The following is a 14737-nucleotide window of genomic DNA, read 5'->3' as shown; positions in this document are numbered from 1 at the left end:
ATTACCAATTCTCCTGAAGTGAAGGCGATCACCCATGAACATTTTTTTTAAAAAGTAAAATGAATACAATTTCCCATATGGAATGGACTGGTGGCGGTAACTCAGTAGTAGAGCTTTTACTTCGAGATAGGGAGGTTCTCAATCCTACGGCCCTATCTTGAAGGTTAAACATAGGTCTAAATTTGTGGTACTTCACCTACAGCTGACCAGTGACGTCTCAGTATGAGTGGAAAATTCTTGACGGGACGTAAAGCAAACAACTCTATGGGATGTAATTCATTCTCTTGGTTTCTCCATTACACCCAAAACAGCGGGGGAAATTATATAGAGTTATAAAGGAACTGTAAACTTTGAGCACATATAGGAAATACAGAATATATGAATGACATTGGGAAGCAGACAAAGTCCGTTTTAGCCCTCTACCTACGTATTGCTACATGTTACAACTTACGTGTACATAATTATAACCTTAATATAGTGGCGTAGCTACACTGTCGCACTGTATGCACGTGCTTACAAATATTTTCGTTAATTTTTTATTACACATTACGAAAAATGTCCTCGGCTTCTGGTGGGCTCCCGCCCCCCAGACCCCCTGCTTACAAATATTTCAAACCTAGTTACGCCACTGTAATATATTTACATTATATTTAGACACGATATTTTAAAGGTGTCTCTGTAATCTCCCATTTTCTAGAAATTCTCTGTGCACGTGAGACAACAAGTTGGAACAGGGTTCTGTGTGCGTGTGTGTGAACCTCCATAAATTGCATGTCGACAGATTCCATTCTCTTCTCAAAGAGAATTCCGTCGGAAGGGAACCGATACCATTCGAAGATTATTATTTTCAATGAGTGTAATTACATATCATCATTATATAAATAGTGCATGAAAATTTTCACCCCGAGAAAACCATTGTCAATCGAGGCGTAGCCGAGCAAAACCAAACTTGGCATAGAGCATCCTTGGGTGAAGGAAACAGACGGTTTTACAATTTTCATTTTTCCAAATTCATTTCTGCACATCTTGGAAAGTATTCGGAATTTCGGGATGAACTTTGGTAGTAATGTAGATTGATTATGTATGAATATATCAGAATACAGAGTAGAATTTTATATCATTTGGTTTATTGTTTTCACATCGGCTAAGTTGGGTACCCTATATTTAGAGTTCTATACCTTTACTCGTTAATAGTAAATTCGACCCCAGGCGATGCAATTGCCCGTGATTCTACTTCGACATTGATATTTATACTAATTGTAAGCTACACATAAGAGGATAAAACAAATATTCTACGTTTCATTTTATTTGACATGTCGGGCCACTCCGGCGTTCTTTGGTAGAAATATGGTATAGCCTAGGATGTCATAATTTTAAAAAATGCTTCCAGTTTTCCCCACACGGAGATCGATTATAATCAGAAAATATCCGGGCACATAGGCTCCAACTCACGGAATGCATGGTTTTCTAAAGCTCAGTGTATTCGGACGCCAAAGCTTAGAATTGGATAGGTCTAGCCAAACCCAAGGTACCCGGAAGAAGAAGGAAGTTCCTGGGAATTAATGACTGTCATAGGGAAACACGACTATAATTTTTTGTGAATGAGAGGGAAGTCAACCAGCACGTTTTGTTGCAAGTATTTTAATATCATCTACAAAATGCAGGTTACATGATAAAAAGCTGTGTTTGAAATAGCTAAGGTCAAGAAACGACAACACTAGTGAAACGTAAGCGCAAATCAAATTTATCATTAGACGTTTTGCATTCTTTTAAAAGACTGACTTTTAACATCGCAAATTCTGAAGTATGCTTCCGGTACTGCCCAGACTTTGATTTCAGAGAACGTGTTTCTATGGCTTCCCTAAACACATCTATCGAAAACTATTACATAAGCAACAATAGTCATATTTCGTCACTTGCCTCAACTCAGAGGCTCTTAGTTTAAGAAAAATCGTAAGAGAACCCCCAATCTTCGAAAGAACGCCTAAGCAATTTTATGGACACCCCCCCCCCCCCTAAAGCCTTTATGCACAGAAGTTAAAGGGTAGACAAGAGACAACTTGGACTTTTTGAGATATCTGCCTGACAAAATAAAACCCATTGACAAATTATTTACAACAGATGTAACCAATATACATGTAGATAAAAATATCACAAGTACATCAGGTCTCAAGACTCTGGATTACTGGCAAACATTCAGAAAAAAAAAATGAACGACCGCTTCACAAAATATATCATTTCGGAAGCGATAGAAATAGTATTAATAATCAATACTTTCAATTTCGATGGTAAACATTACGAACATATAAAGGGGACTGCCATGGGATCCAAAATGGCACCGGCCTACGCCACACAGGAAAAGATACCCATATGACTGTTCCATCATTTGGAAGAAAACTACATGACTTTAGAAACATTCTACATTATTTTAAAAGAACTAGATTTACAATGGATGAAAGTCTACAAAGTATTTCATTTCTAGATATTTTTTATTAAGCACTATGGAGAGAATCTGTCTACCGATATTTACTATACAAACCAACAGACACCCACCAATACCTTCATATCGGACCATATCCCCCCAGGCACAACAAACGGTCTATTCCCTATAATCTAACACAGAGAATCTGCACCATAGTAGTGATGAATCCCAACGATATGAACGTCCGAGAGAAGTACAAAACTATCTTCTCCACCAGGGATACTTCAATAAAACTATACAAGATGGAATTGAAAAAGCTCAAAAAGTCGACCGTACAGTTAATTAACCCTCATACTACAAAAGAAGGAAGTATCTTCAAAACGCCGGTATGCCCTGTGCTTCTAAAAAAAAAAATGATTTACTACATAACGGATGATGTGGATAGTACTACATTGGTGAAAATTAAAACATACTTCGGACCATGATAAGTATCCAAAGTAACATTTGCAGCAGCCGGAACACAAGAAGATCAAACTTAGAGGACATCTCGATAAATTTTTCCGTTGTCCCTTCATATAAACTCTTTACAAACGGCGTACTAGAGAGAGCAAAACATTTTTTTCTTCAGTTTTTTTAAAAAACCAACATTGAACTACATGTAATTAATTTCAAATCCCATTTCAATGATGTGCGTCATTCACGTTGCTTAATTAGGCTTTCTAACAATAGTGGTATGGACTATTTACCAAATATATAATGGGACGTTATTGTAAAGTCACAAATTTGCAAAAATTTTATGTTTTATCTTACATTTCACTAGTATTGACATTTCTTATCTTATTGCCGGACACAGGTATATTGAATTTTGATATATAAAAAACGGATTCCTTATAAACATGGACTACTTTCTTTTTTGTCGGTTAGTAATGAATGCTTTGGCGGAATCTTTGAGACTGAATCGTCTTGGTCCTGCTTCTGATTTCTCCATTGGCCTCAGAGATGTCCCAGAGTGGGCTTGAATACCCATTCGAGCACGAAGTTTTGTCAGTAAACCACCAGAGCCCCCTGAAACAGTTTAAGTCAAAATACCTTAATCGTACTGATTCTTTGCCTACATATCAGATTTATCATTTATGCGTAATAATAAACGAGCGCCAAGCTCAGGACAAGCATTGCTCCTGATTGATGATTACCTGATGCTATTTCGTCCATCTGTTTATCAGGTAAATCACTGTAAATGGCTGGTTTTCCTGCGATATTTTTAGAAATTGCTCCCTCCTTACTCTCAATGGTTGGTTTCTCTGTAATATCTGTTCCTGTGATACATGTAGAAATGGTGCCCTGCTTACTGTCAAGCTCCTGTTGCTGATCATCAAGAAACTCGATTTTGACGTCACTGATGCTGACGTCATCACTCACATCTGACTCATCACTCGTTTCCTCGGAATCCACAATAGGAGTTAATCGCCTCAATTCGTCTAGTTCTTCTGCATTCCACATTTCAATAGGAATGGCAATGCAAGAATGCTTCGAACATCTAGTAGGAGGAAATAATTTTGTATAGTGTCGTTGCGCTTATTGTCGCAGAATTGAGACATACATGTACCAATAAACAAAAATGCTAATATTACTTGGGCCTATTTCTGAAGAGGATAGTGGTATTGTAGTTGTGTACCTGTGAAGGTGTGTGCCACCAATATGACTGTAGACTTCCCCTGCATTTACCGATTCCTCGTCATCTGAGTCATCGAGTTGATCATAGTTAACCCGAAGATTCGTGTGACGACTAGTGCGATGAAGTTTTACCCCAGGCTCGTCTTGATCCTCTGGATCCAAAGCATAATTCTCTTCTATCAGCTCCTTCCTTGTATCGAGGAGCTGTGTAACACTGTATTCGAAATCTCGGGACATAACTTGCAAATCAAGTGTCTGTGTAAATGTAAAGTACAATAAATTTATTATGACTGATTTCTTTGAATAATCAATAGTGAAAACCAAAACGATGTACGTAGATTAACATTATAACTGATTTCTTTGAATAATCAATAGTTAAAACCAAACAGATGTAGGCTACGTAAGCTGTACAGACAGGAGTACGTAACGTAGCTTTACAAACAGGAGTATGTAACGTAGCTTTACAGACAGGAATACGTAACGTAGCTTTACAGACAAAAGTACGTAACGTAGCTTTACAAACAGGAGTACGTAACGTAGCTTTACAAACAGGAGTACGTAACGTAGCTTTACAGACAGGAGTACGTAACGTAGCTTTACAGACAGAAGTACGTAACGTAGCTTTACAGACAGAAGTACGTAACGTAGCTTTACAAACAGGAGTACGTAACGTAGCTTTACAAACAGGAGTACGTAACGTAGCTTTACAGACAGGAGTACGTAACGTAGCTTTACAGACAGGAGTACGTAACGTAGCTTTACAAACAGGAGTACGTAACGTAGCTTTACAGACAGGAGTACGTAACGTAGCTTTACAGACAGGAGTACGTAACGTAGCTTTACAGACAGAAGTACGTAACGTAGCTTTACAAACATATCTACTTAGCTTTACATTTTGGTTCAGTTCCCGCATTTCCCGCTTCATCTCCAAGTATGTGATCAGTTCTAGAATATCTTTATCTTGTTTGTTATCTAAAAAAGATCAGTATCAGTTATAAAACATAAATAACATGGATCATGTTTAAACTTATAGTTAAAAAATAAAATAAAACCATGAGCGGATCCAACAGGTGGGTGGGGTGGGTGAACCAGACTACTATGGAATACTGGCATACAATGATATCCTTCAAATTAAAAACACAAATTCATTTATTCTGTTAATGGTGCGATCACCGGACTTTTCAGAAATATCTAGGGTTTCACCAGCCTTAATATGACAAACAATAAATAACAGATGCAATGCAAGACTTATTCTTAAGTATAATCGTGTAGATGAGCTGATTTTAGATAAGTTTGTTGCAGGAAAATCAGTTAAATTTAACTGCTGAAATTATCTTGTCATCAACTGTTACATTTATATTGTGCTGACTAAACGTTAACTGCGAGTTAAACTTAACTAGTTAACTGTTGTGCACTGGGCCCAGATTAAAACATAAAGGCTACGTTCCAACAACCACGTTCTTGCTGTACAACCGTATGACCCTACCAATGTATGTACACTAAACATATTACGTCTTTCATTCACCTCTGTACGTCACCAGCTGTAGGTGAAGTGCTAAACAAAATTTACTTCTTAGATACAGCAAATAATGGTGGTTGATGGACCGGTCAGAAATTCGTGGATCCGCCCCTGTAACTTATCAGCTCTCTTTGTTACCTGGATTTAGGCACATGCTACGCATTTTTAACAGTGCCTTGTTTTGCAAGTTCTGTAGTTCTCTTTCATAATGTCGGACTTCTTTGCGATTCTTTTTAATGTCCTCTTTTATTTCACTCTAAAATAAAAGATATTTTTCATATGCATGTCACAAATGGTAGGTGACAATAATTCAAAGTTTGATGTCGTCCATTAATTTAAGGAGGTATGCTACACCAGGAAAATTTGATATGGATGAAAAGTGGAGAATATGTACAACAATATTTTGAAATTGAAAATTTTCAAATTTACTTTATTTAGTCAAAAAATACAGTTTTAGTTGAAAACTATCTGAGAAGAATTTAAAACCCCTGCTGGACTCGAACACACGATCTCCAGTTCAGCAGTCGACGGGCTAACCTACTGAGCTACTCACCTAGTTGAGTAAAATTTGAATGAATAGACAAATATTGCTGATATTTATATTATCCGCCATGTTTTAGAAGGAAGTCAGCCATTATGACGATGTAGAGTACCTCCTTAAGAATTTAGAATTTGTTATTTGATTCTTACCCATTCCTGTTGGTAAGTGGTTTTCAATTTCTGACTTGTGTCTTTTAAATCTTGAAGACATCGAAGTTTGCGGTACAAATCACAACGGACATAATCTGTAGACAAAACCCAAATCACAATCAACCGTATCTTATGCTAAATCACAATCATATCCTATATTAAATCACAACCATATCCTATACTAAATCACAACCATATCCTATACTAAATCACAACCATATCCTATACTAAATCACAACCATATCCTGTACTAAACCACAACCATATCCAATACTAAATCACAACCATATCCTATACTAAATTACAACCATATCCTATACTAAATCACAACCAAATCCTATACTAATTCACAACCATATCCTATACTAAACCACAACCATATCCTATACTAAATCACAACCACATCCTGTATTGAATCAAAACTATATCCTGTACCAAATCACAACCATATCCTATACTTAACCACAACCATATTCTATACTAAACCACAACCTTATCCTCTACTAAACCACAACCATATCCTATACTTAATCACAACCATATCCTATACTTAATTACAACCATATCCTATACTAAATCACAACTATACCCTATACTAAACCACAACCATATTGTACACTAAACCACAACCATATCCTGTATCAAATCAAAACCATATCCTATACTTAATCACAACCATATCCTATACTAAATCACAACCATATCCTATACTAAATTACAACCATATCCTATACTAAATAACAACCATATCTTGTATTGAATCAAAACCATATCCTATACTTAATCACAACCACATCCTATACAAATCACAACCATATCCTATACTTAATCACAACCATATCCTATACTTAATCACAACCATATCCTATACTAAATCACAACCATATCTTGTACCAAATCACAACCATATCCTATACTAAATCACAACCATATCTTGTACTAAATCACAACCATATCCTATACTAAATCACAACCATATCCTATACTAAATCACAACCATATCCTATACTAAATCACAACCATATCCTACACTAAACCACAACCATATCCTGTATTAAATCAAAACCATATCCTATACTTAATCACAACCATATCCTATACTTAATCACAACCATATCCTATACTTAATCACAACCATATCCTATACTAAATCACAACCATATTCTATACTAAATCACAATCATATCCTGTACTAAATCATAACCATATCCTATACTAAATCACAACCATATCCTATACTAAATCACAACCATATCCTATACTAAATCACAACCATATCCTATACTAAATCATAACCATATCCTGTACTAAATCATAACCATATCCTGTACTAAATCATAACCATATCCTATACTTAATCATAACCATATCCTACACTAAACCACAACCATATCCTGTATTAAATCAAAACCATGTCCTATACTAAATCACAACCATATCCTATACTAAATCACAACCATATCCTGTATTAAATCAAAACCAAATCCTATACTTAATCACAACCATATCCTATACTTAATCACAACCATATCCTATACTAAATCACAATCATATCCTATACTTAATCACAACCATATCCTATACTTAATCACAACCATATCCTATACTAAATCACAACCATATCCTGTACTAAATCACAACCATATCCTATACTTAATAACAACCATATCCTATACTAAATCACAACCATATCCTATACTAAATCACAACCATATCCTATACTAAAACACAACCATATCCTATACTAAATCATACTTTTTAGTTGTAGTTTGAACCATTTTCTCACCATTAAGTTGGAGTTCAGTCTTCTCCTCCTCGGTGAGGTCTGTTTCCTTTAAGCTGTCCTCCTCTGTCCCGATTTTGGCTGCCGATTGATTGACAAGAGAAGACTCTTCCTCATCAAGAATATCTGTAATAACACCAATTTCAAAATTGTACATATGTACCAGATATTGAGTGACACATGTGGCCTGAATAATAATCTGGAAAAGACGTTTTATTTTTGATATTATATTCAATCAGTTCATATTATATACATGTTCTATGGCATAGAGTACGTCACATTATCATGATCTGATATAATGATTAGAACTATTCAACTGTTGACAATATGTGTGTTTCATTTTTCTAATCAACTGGCAGATGACTTTAAATTGCATTCAAACATGAAATTTGAACTCTTCAAGTGACCAGTTTATATAGGATTTTTAATACAGATTCGTATTAGTTCAAATGATGACCCTCCTAGATCAGGATTAGGCAATTACAAACATGTACTATGTTGTTTTATGTTTAAAAACATCTTTGAAAATCTCAGAAAAGTAAGTCTATGTGACAATCAAATTTCAAATATGAAAGCTCGATCCTAACAAGTATGTAATACAGTATTGCTTTCTTGAAATAATATTTGTATAATGTTGTATTTTCTGGATCAATTTTCTTTCAACAGAAAATATATACAAAAATGTACTTCTGAACATAAGTTTACATGTTAAAAAATAATCTAGAATATCTTCAATAATCCACATGTTCGCTTGTTAATCTCCATGGGATTTTATTTAAACATTTCTCATGGCTTCAAATCAGCTAGGTAGCCTAATAAATGGTATGAACAAACAATCAAAATTTTGGTGTAAAGCTACACACTATTACATTTCATGCAAATTCTAATTAGAATATTATGGATATGGGGTTACCCATATCTTTTCTTGTTAGAAGGATGGTTGGGGGAGTTCAGTAGAGGGATGATGTAATAACTTATTTAATTGCACTGCATACTTTCTACAATTCTTCGAAGTAAATTGTCAATTTTGTGGTATGACGCACTTTGTAGAATTACATAGGATACTACAGTCTACTCCACTTAAACTGAAGTAAAATAATACCTAGTAACATTACTTATACAGTTTAACATCAGCTATATTCAACTTAAAATGGATATAATGATTAATAAACAGTTCAGGTTGGTCCCCTGCAGTAATGTATCTAGCATTTCCGAGGGGGGGGGGGGTGCCAAATCGGGAGTTTTCATCTATATACCGGGTATGCCAGTAATGCCTAGTAAATTTGTGGCAAAAGGGGTGGGGTGTGTCATACCCGATTCTAAATCCGCCACTGCCCTAGCCTGAATTTCAATATCTCCGGAGTAAACTGTACATTACTTTTCGCCAGCGCCATAAACAGACAGCGGTAAACAAACAACGAACACTGCTTCGTGAACTTTGATTTCAGTAAGTTAATAGTTTTGTTTTAATCGATGTAAAGGTGAAGATAACAAACAGTGATCAATCTCATAACTACTATATAAAGGAATACAAAATTAAGAGTTGAGCAAACACTGACCCCTGGATATACGAAAGGTGGGATCAGGTGTCTAGGAGAAGTAAGCATCCCCTGTCGACCGGCTACACCCGCCGTGAGTCATACATCTTGATCAGGTGAATAGAATGATCAGTCGTAGTCATAATTAGTGTGTAAAGAACAGCCTAACAATTACTGAAATTTAATCTTTGAATTATGTTACAAAAGAATTTTGCTGGTATGGGGGGGGGGGGGGGGGGGGGGGGGGGGGTTACAACAAATCATTTTGACTTTTGATAGACAACCGACCTTTTTCTTCCTGCAGCCCGTGGATTTCATGGTCCAGTTGGTAACCCTCTGACCTGTACTCCTGTATTTTTTCCCAAAGCTTTGACATTGTGCCTGAGAATTCGGACATGGTTGCTGACATACTGGTGTGGTAGTCGCCCATCATAGAAAGCTTGCTGCTCCGTGACTTGAGGCCATTGCAAAGGTACGCATTGTTCGGCCCAAGCTGGTTTAAATCCTGCCGTATATTATCGACTACACGACGGATTTCATCATCATTGATCTGATCCGTCTGCGTCTGTACTGAATCCCAAGTCTGCGTTTCTTCAATGCTACAAGCCATGAAAAAGGCTTTTCACGGACTTTTCACCGCTTCTCTAAACTATTCTATTTCGAAGACCTTGATATTGGCAAAATAAAATATTTCTAATGCTATTTCTACGGCTAAAGACACTCTTATGACGTATTGTCGTGATGCTTCTATTATTACGACACTCCATTGTGACGTCATACTCTGGGAACTACGCAATGGATAGAAACCACGTGATCAGTAAAAATTGGTGCATTTCACGTAACCTTCTGGGCCAAGTTTTACAACGGATTAGAGATATTTTTATTTTATCGAGTTGATAGTAAAATGGGCAGTTGCCATTGTTCCACCTCGCGTGTAAACAAATATTTTTAAATTAAACAAATCTCATTAAAATCAGACTTATTAGATTCGCGCTGTATACTCTTACGCAAAGTATATACGCGGCGCATAATCTAGTCTAAAAAGTTTGATTTTAGGCCTATATTAATACTACACCAGGGAAATTTGATATGAATGTAAAGTGAAGAATATGGACAACATTACATGTACTTTAAAATTTTAAAACTGTCAAATCTATTTTATTTAGTCAAAAAATACAGTTTTAGTAGAAAATAATCCGGAAAAAAATTTATAATAAAACCCTGCTGGACTCGAACCCACTAACTAAAGATTAGCAGTCGACACATCAACCCACTGAACCACTCGGCTAGACAATTAAATCAAAAGGGAATATAAAAAAAAAATATTGCTGATATAAAACACTCAATTAAAAGATTTTTTTTAGAACCCCCGAGCACTGGACTTGAATTGCTATCTACAGATCAGCCGTCAACACGCTAACCCACAAATCTACTCCGCTATTTATTTACATTGAAAATGAATAGATAAATAGTGCCCATATTTATTTAATTAGATTGGTAAATAAAAGAACGCACTTCATGAAGTACCCCGGCGTGAAGCATCGCAGTTCATGCCCTGTCATTTATTTTTCAAAACTGAAATTTATTTCTTAAATATATATACATTGTAGAATATATATAAATGTACTGTACTTCATGAATGTATTCTCATGCATAACAAATGGGTTTCCAACCAAAATTTTACCATTTATATAATTGGAGTTTTATATTGTTCTTCAAGTTACAACTTTTTTTCTTCACTTAAATGAAAAGACAAAATTAGGAAGATTTCTTTGAAAAAGCTTACTTTGTCACTTGCACTGTAAACATTGCACATATTCTAAAATATCGCGATATATCATGATACATTTTTAAGGCAATTCCCAGTCATATAGCTGATTATGAAGTAATTTTACTATACAATATGTGAGTCAAAAGGTTATTCTGAACAAACAAATAATCAGTTAATTATGAGTGGACAAAACAAAACTAAAACGAATAGGCCTAACTTGGTGGGGTGTTTTTTTTTTTTTTTTTGTTGTTGTTTTTTTTTTTTTTGTTTTTTTTTTTTTTTGGCTGTTTTCCGGCAATCTCAACAAATTTTCAGTTATCTGGTGGCGCCCAGTTTTTATTGGTGGAAGAGAGAACCCAGATACAATGTACCTGGGAAGAGACCACCGGCCTTCCAAAAGTAAAGTGGGAAACTTTCTCACTTACCGGCGCGAGCGGGATTCGAACCCGCGCCGAACAGAGGTGAGAGGCCGTGTGACTTAATCTCGGTTGAGATTCGGCTCGGCTGGGTATTTTGACTGACGCCTTCACCGAATCTCGGACCAGTCCTTCATAATTTATGTCTGGAAATTTACTTTCAGCTTCGGCAACTTCTAGCAATTAAAATGCACTTAGGTGACACTGCTGTTCGCTTCAAATAAGTGATTTGACTGTTAAACTAACTCTCTATCACTATTAATGCTGTATTATTTCGAAGAATGGATATACATGTAATAGTATACGTGCAATGTACACCCCCATCCCTCTGCGTTACAAGTTTTAGATCGTAGTAAGGGAGAATAGTTTTAGAACAGCAGTGTCAGCTAAGTGCACATTCTAAAATTGCTAGAACTGGCTGAAGCTGAAAGTAAATTACCAGACATGAATTATGAAGGACTAGTCCGAGATTCGGTGAAGGCGTCAGTCCAAATATTCAGCCACGCTGAATCTCAGCCGAGATTACGTGTGACTTTGAGCGCCATGCGAATTTATGGGTTGTTATGTTCAGTGTACATATAGCCATAACATTGGTTTGAAAAAATAAAGCCGGTACTAAAATTCATCACATTGTAAATGTGCTGTACACTTGCTCACTATAATTCGAACCCCAATCTAATTAAGATTAGATCTTCAATCCGCTCCCCGGTTATCGATACGTCGAAAACCGGGGAGCAGATGGAAGATCTAATTTTAATTAGATTTGTTTGAACCCTACCTATACTACTATCTATCTAGATCCAGAAAAAAAATGGAAAGAAAGGGGGAATTTGAGACACAAAATCATATCTTATCCGCACCTGAAGAATGGGATTGACCAAAATGGCACAAAATGACAATTTTTGTCAAAGATGTTCAATCAGAGGAAGGGGGTTGCAAGCCCTGTAACTCCCCCCCCCCCTCCTCTATCACTGACTATGTACAGTCAAATGAGTCATAAATAACAACTATTCTCCCTTACTACGATCTAAAACTTGTAACGCAGAGGGATGGGGGTGTACATTGTACGTATACTATTACATGTATATCCATTCTTCGAAAGCCCCCCCCCCCCCCGCTTTTTTTTTTTAACTAACTCACTAATAGAGAAGTTTCATAATATGAAATCGGTTCAAGTCTTGTCTTTAAGATACGTATACATTCATGTATATCTAGATTATGCTGATTACACATGTAAATGGGGGTCTTTGATACGTCCATGAGTACTTGCATCTCTAAGGGCAACACACGTGTTGATGTGCATCTAATTCCCGTATCCATGTTCCAAGCAGTATTGTCTTGGGGTGTCTTATGAATGTATATTCCAATTCCTCTGGAAAATTTATGCAGTACTAACTTTAATTTACTTAAAATCTTCTTCAAGACATTCAACATCGTACAGATCTCGTATATATCTCGGTTTCGGTTTGGTTATAGATCTATATAGTCTCATGCCAGCATATGCACCGTGTCTGTGTACACTTCTGCGATAAATGATTGTAAATTAATGATCTACTAGGTTTTTCGTGTGAAGAATTATTACTTCTATGATGTAGAGACGGCGATTCTCCTGGCGATCAAAGACTAACTACTCTTGTTGATGTTGTTTGTTAATATTGAGTTATTTCCCTTTTACCGTGAAAGCAGTACTTAATATCATTACAGAATGCGTTATCTCAAACATATCTTTTAAAAAAAAAAAGAAAAAAAAAAAAAAAAGAAGACTTTTTAGAAACAATTAGCAATTTTTAGAGTCTTTGAAATGTTTTTTTAATAAAGTGAAAGTTGCATTTTCTTTGTATGTTTACAAACACGACTGCCAAGTGCCACCGCCTACTGTTTACTATCACTAATTGCTGTAACCCCCTAAGTACCAAATCCGTTATTACTATTTATCTTTTAATTTTGATTTGCATATTTTATTAATTATTAAGCTTTGTACCTAGTACATATATTACCTGTATATTGAAACATTCTAGTATAAGAATCTAAGGGGCACAAATGCGCTCCAGTGTAAAGAGGCTCAAGTTGTATAATCTCATGTACAAAAACTGAAAGGCATTTCTCATATTTACATTTTGATATTTTTTACTGCACTTTAATGATGAATCCGTACTGTGGTTAGTCTACGTGTAGAATAGGTCAAGTGTGTTGAATGTTTATGATGTTTCAGTTCAGACCCTGATTTGATTTCGCATTTATTTAAATACGAAATGTTGTATGCATGAAAACACATTTCACTGTAATAAATAATTTATTATTTATTTATTTTAGTTAGTAAGAATGTTAAAGAAGAAAAAAAAAAACACCGGAGTGAATGTAAATTCCATGGCATGATATTCCATGGCGTTGCAATATTTCATCTTTTTCATTTGTATTGCACATTTTCCATTTGTATTGTATGTTTTAATTTATATTGTATGGTTTTTTTTATTTAGTAGTGTATGATTTTTCATTTTTATTGTATATTTTCCATTTCTATTGTAAATATTTTTCATTTGTATTATATAATTTTTCATTTATATTGTATAATTTTTCAAATGTATTGTATCCAAGGGATTGTCTCTTTTGATTTGTAAGGATTTTATTGGTCAAGTTTTAGCTTGTATCGTGTTGAAAATGAACGAAATGTTCCGGGTGCTGAACCACAAGACACCCCCTCCTTTTTTTTTTTAAAAAAAAGGAAAAGTTAAACATGAGGTTGATAAGCGAGAGGAATTCAGTAAACTTTACATGTAGGTAAACATGTAAAGTCGTGAAGGTTACATGAAAAAGATACAGCCTATGGCTTGGTAATCGAACCATGGTTTAATTAAACCAATGCCGAGATCCTTTGTAAAAAACCAAAATAAACAACCCATCGGATACAATATAAATGAAAAAAT

General features: G+C 35.4%; 1 protein-coding gene across 1 annotated transcript; it reads right to left on the bottom strand.

The window, feature by feature from the left end:
* Positions 1–1629: 1629 nt before the first annotated feature.
* LOC125680833 (uncharacterized) lies at positions 1630–10305 on the bottom strand. Its single transcript, XM_048920608.2, has 8 exons — positions 9915–10305; positions 8092–8214; positions 6306–6400; positions 5754–5871; positions 4989–5068; positions 4098–4351; positions 3616–3959; positions 1630–3487 (listed from the first exon to the last, which is right to left on the bottom strand). The coding sequence occupies exons 1-8, from the start codon at positions 10234–10236 to the stop codon at positions 3324–3326; spliced, it is 1500 nt and encodes a 499-aa protein (XP_048776565.2). The 5' UTR covers positions 10237–10305; the 3' UTR covers positions 1630–3323.
* Between the last annotated feature and the right edge of the window lie 4432 nt (positions 10306–14737).

This window comes from Ostrea edulis, chromosome 2, assembly GCF_947568905.1.
Source record: "Ostrea edulis chromosome 2, xbOstEdul1.1, whole genome shotgun sequence".
In the NCBI taxonomy this organism is placed as follows: Eukaryota; Metazoa; Mollusca; class Bivalvia; order Ostreida; family Ostreidae; genus Ostrea; species Ostrea edulis.
This window is presented reverse-complemented; position numbering and strand designations above follow the sequence as displayed.